The sequence below is a fragment of the Echinops telfairi genome, unplaced genomic scaffold (genome assembly GCF_000313985.2).
Source record: "Echinops telfairi isolate 266 unplaced genomic scaffold, ASM31398v2 ScPeMD7_2010;HRSCAF=2546, whole genome shotgun sequence".
Lineage (NCBI taxonomy): Eukaryota > Metazoa > Chordata > Mammalia > Afrosoricida > Tenrecidae > Echinops > Echinops telfairi.
In genome coordinates this window covers 23,171,881-23,174,702 of record NW_022105908.1, presented here as the reverse complement: position 1 = coordinate 23,174,702, position 2,822 = coordinate 23,171,881, and the positions used below count along the sequence as shown (strand labels likewise).

Here is a 2,822-nt window from a genome sequence, read left to right as displayed (position 1 = left end):
GGGCCCTGCCGTCTCTGTCCTTTGTTGATCTCTATCCGATTCACAAGCCCTGACCGTGGCAAGTGGCAGGGCGAGCTTCAGCCAGCTCAGAGGGGCTGCCCTTTCTGGGGTCCCTGGCTTGCTGACTCGCCCCTCTGGGCCAGGTGGAGGCCCCCAGCGAGTACGAGAGGGAGACTTGGAACCTGAGCTCCACCGAGAAGATGCAGGCGGTGCCCATCCTGCACGGAGAAGGCAACCGGCTCTTCAAGCTGGGCCGCTACGAGGCGGCTTCCACCAAGTACCAGGAGGCCATCGTCTGCCTGCGGAACCTGCAGACCAAGGTCGGGCAGGGGCGGCTGGTGTGGGGAGCATGGCCACAGCGGGGTGGGGCTTGGGTGAGGGGCTGGCAGGGGCCCCAGTTCACCACCCTGATTCTCCCCACGGGGCAGGAGAAGCCTTGGGAGGTGCAGTGGCTGAAGCTGGAAAAGATGATCAGCACCCTGGTCCTCAACTACTGCCAGTGCCTGCTGAGGAAGGGAGAGTACTACGAAGTGCTGGAGCACTCCAGCGACATCCTCCGCCACCACCCAGGTGGGAGCCGAGCCAACCCCACCACTCCCTGCTGTCCAGTCAATTCTGACTCATGAGGATTCTTACAGGGTGTGCAACACAGAGTAGAACTGCCCCTGTGGGTATGACTCTTTACCGGGGGCAGAAAGCCTCATCTTTCTCCTTCGGAGCTGCTGCTGGTGGTTTTGAATCATTGACTTTATGGATAGCAGTCTAACGGGTAGCCCACTCTGCCACCAGGGTTCCTCAAACTCCTGAGGGTCCCCTGATCCAAGGTCAAGGAAGCAGACAGCGAAGTCTTTCCTTGGGCAATGCAGGCAGAGTCCTCCCTCAGGCAGCCTCAGGAGCTTAGTGAAGCAGGCCCGATAGGATACTGAACTCAAGCAATGCAAGGCGACAGGATCCAGCAGCCTCAAACAGTGTGCACATCCGCAGCTTGGTGAAGCAGGTCTTGAGGGAGCCTCAAGCTCTAGCGACGCGATCCCCAGGTTGACTTGTTCCACAGGTAGTGTAGTTCACAAGTTGAGGCAGAGAACTAGCTAACGCAGCCACAAGCTGGTCCAATCACCAGAGAGCAAGAGAGAGGGGGGTGGGCTGTGCAGAGCTATTTATCTCTTTGCCCTCCAATCAAACTGCAACCTGATTAATCCCACATGTTCCCATTGGCTAGGATGGCATAATAAACCTACCTATTGCAGTGCCCTTTGTCACAGGCGACTGGTGAGCCTTGCTCTATGGGTGCCATGGATTAGTCATTGGGCTGTTAAACAACAGGTCAGTGGTTCAGATCCGCCGACTGCTCTGCAGGAGATAGATGGGGCTTGCTAAACCCGTCAACAGTTACAGTCACAAAATAGGGCTGCTAGGCGTTGGACTCCCATTGATGACAGTGCTTTTCTTTGCTTGGTTTTGCAGGGTTGCTGTTAGTCAGAACTGACCTGAAGGCAGTGGGTTGACTTTTCTGGTTTCAGACACACACATCAGTGGATCCCCCAAACGTAGACTATTATGGGGCCATCAATTGGCTTTTATTATTTTTTCTAATGGGGCTAATCGATAGAGAACACTATTAGAGAAATACTAGTACAGAGGCCTGATAGTGCAGTGGGTTAGGCATTGGACTGGTAACTGCAAAGTCAGCAGTTTGAAACCACGGGAGAAAGACGAGGCTTTCGACTCCTCTACAAAGCTGTAGTCTCTGACACCCAGAGGCAGTTCTACCCCGTCCTGTAGGGTCACTATGGGTTAGAATGGACTCCCTGGCAGTGAGTTTGGTTTTGCAGTTTTAGTGCAGTTCGCTGGCAGATAGGACAACATGCCATTTGCGCAGGTGGTACCCGAAGAACATTGACAATAGCAATGTCTAATGCATATATTCACTTACGATGAGTCAGGCTCTCTGCATTTATGAGCTCAGTTTCTCCTCATGCTGACCAAGTAGAGAGCCTGAAGCTTTTACCATCTTGGGTGCTTCCTAGTGCAAACTGCAAGGTTGTTGGTTCAAATCCACCAGCTGCCCCTAGGAAGAAAAATGAGGCTGTCTGCTCCCATAAAGATTTATAGTCTTGGAAACACAAAGGGGCAGGTGGGCATTTTCCTATAGGATCATTATATGCCAGGGTTTGCTTGATGGTAGTGAGTTTGGTTTTGGCAATGAGAAGACAAAATGGTGCCTTCAGATGAGTGACAGTCGGGAGAATCCTTGTGAGGTAGGGGACCCTGTGCTCATTCTTATTTTACAGTTGGGAGAGCTGAGGTCCAGAGAGCATCATCGCCAGGGTTAAGTGTTCTGTCACCTGTTGGTGGCATAGTGGTTATGCGTTGGGTTGCGAACGGCAAGGTGAGTAGTTCGAAACCATCAGCCAGCGCCATGGAGGAGACGGAAGTGTCCTACTCCCATAGAGAGCACAGGGGCCAGGTCTTTCCTGTCTTGTAGGGTCGCTCTGAGTCAGAATTGACTCCGTGACAGGCAGTGGAGTTGTCCAGTTAGGTGGGGGAATGCCTGGGGGGTGCTGAGCAGGTGGGTCCCGCCCCATCTTTCACGCAGGCATCGCGAAGGCCTACTACGTGCGGGCGCGGGCTCACGCGGCGGTGTGGAACGAGGCGGAGGCCAAGGCGGACCTCCAGAAAGTGCTGGAGCTGGAGCCGTCCATGCAGAGGGCGGTGCGCCGCGAGCTGCGGCTGCTGGAAAGCCGCCTGGAAGAGAAGCGGGAGGAGGAGCGGCTGCGATGCAGGAACATGCTGGGTTAGGGCGGTGCCCAGGGCGGGGCCGT

General features: G+C 54.8%; 1 protein-coding gene across 1 annotated transcript in view; it reads left to right on the top strand.

The window, feature by feature from the left end:
* The window catches only part of AIPL1 (aryl hydrocarbon receptor interacting protein like 1), a 13,674-nt gene extending 10,875 nt beyond the window's left edge, over positions 1-2,799 (top strand). Inside the window, exons 4-6 of the mRNA XM_004716150.2 lie at positions 144-320; positions 429-570; positions 2,597-2,799. Of these exons, the coding sequence (XP_004716207.1) occupies positions 144-320; positions 429-570; positions 2,597-2,799 (522 nt within the window). The remainder of the gene's footprint in view (positions 1-143; positions 321-428; positions 571-2,596) is intronic.
* Positions 2,800-2,822: the final 23 nt, after the last annotated feature.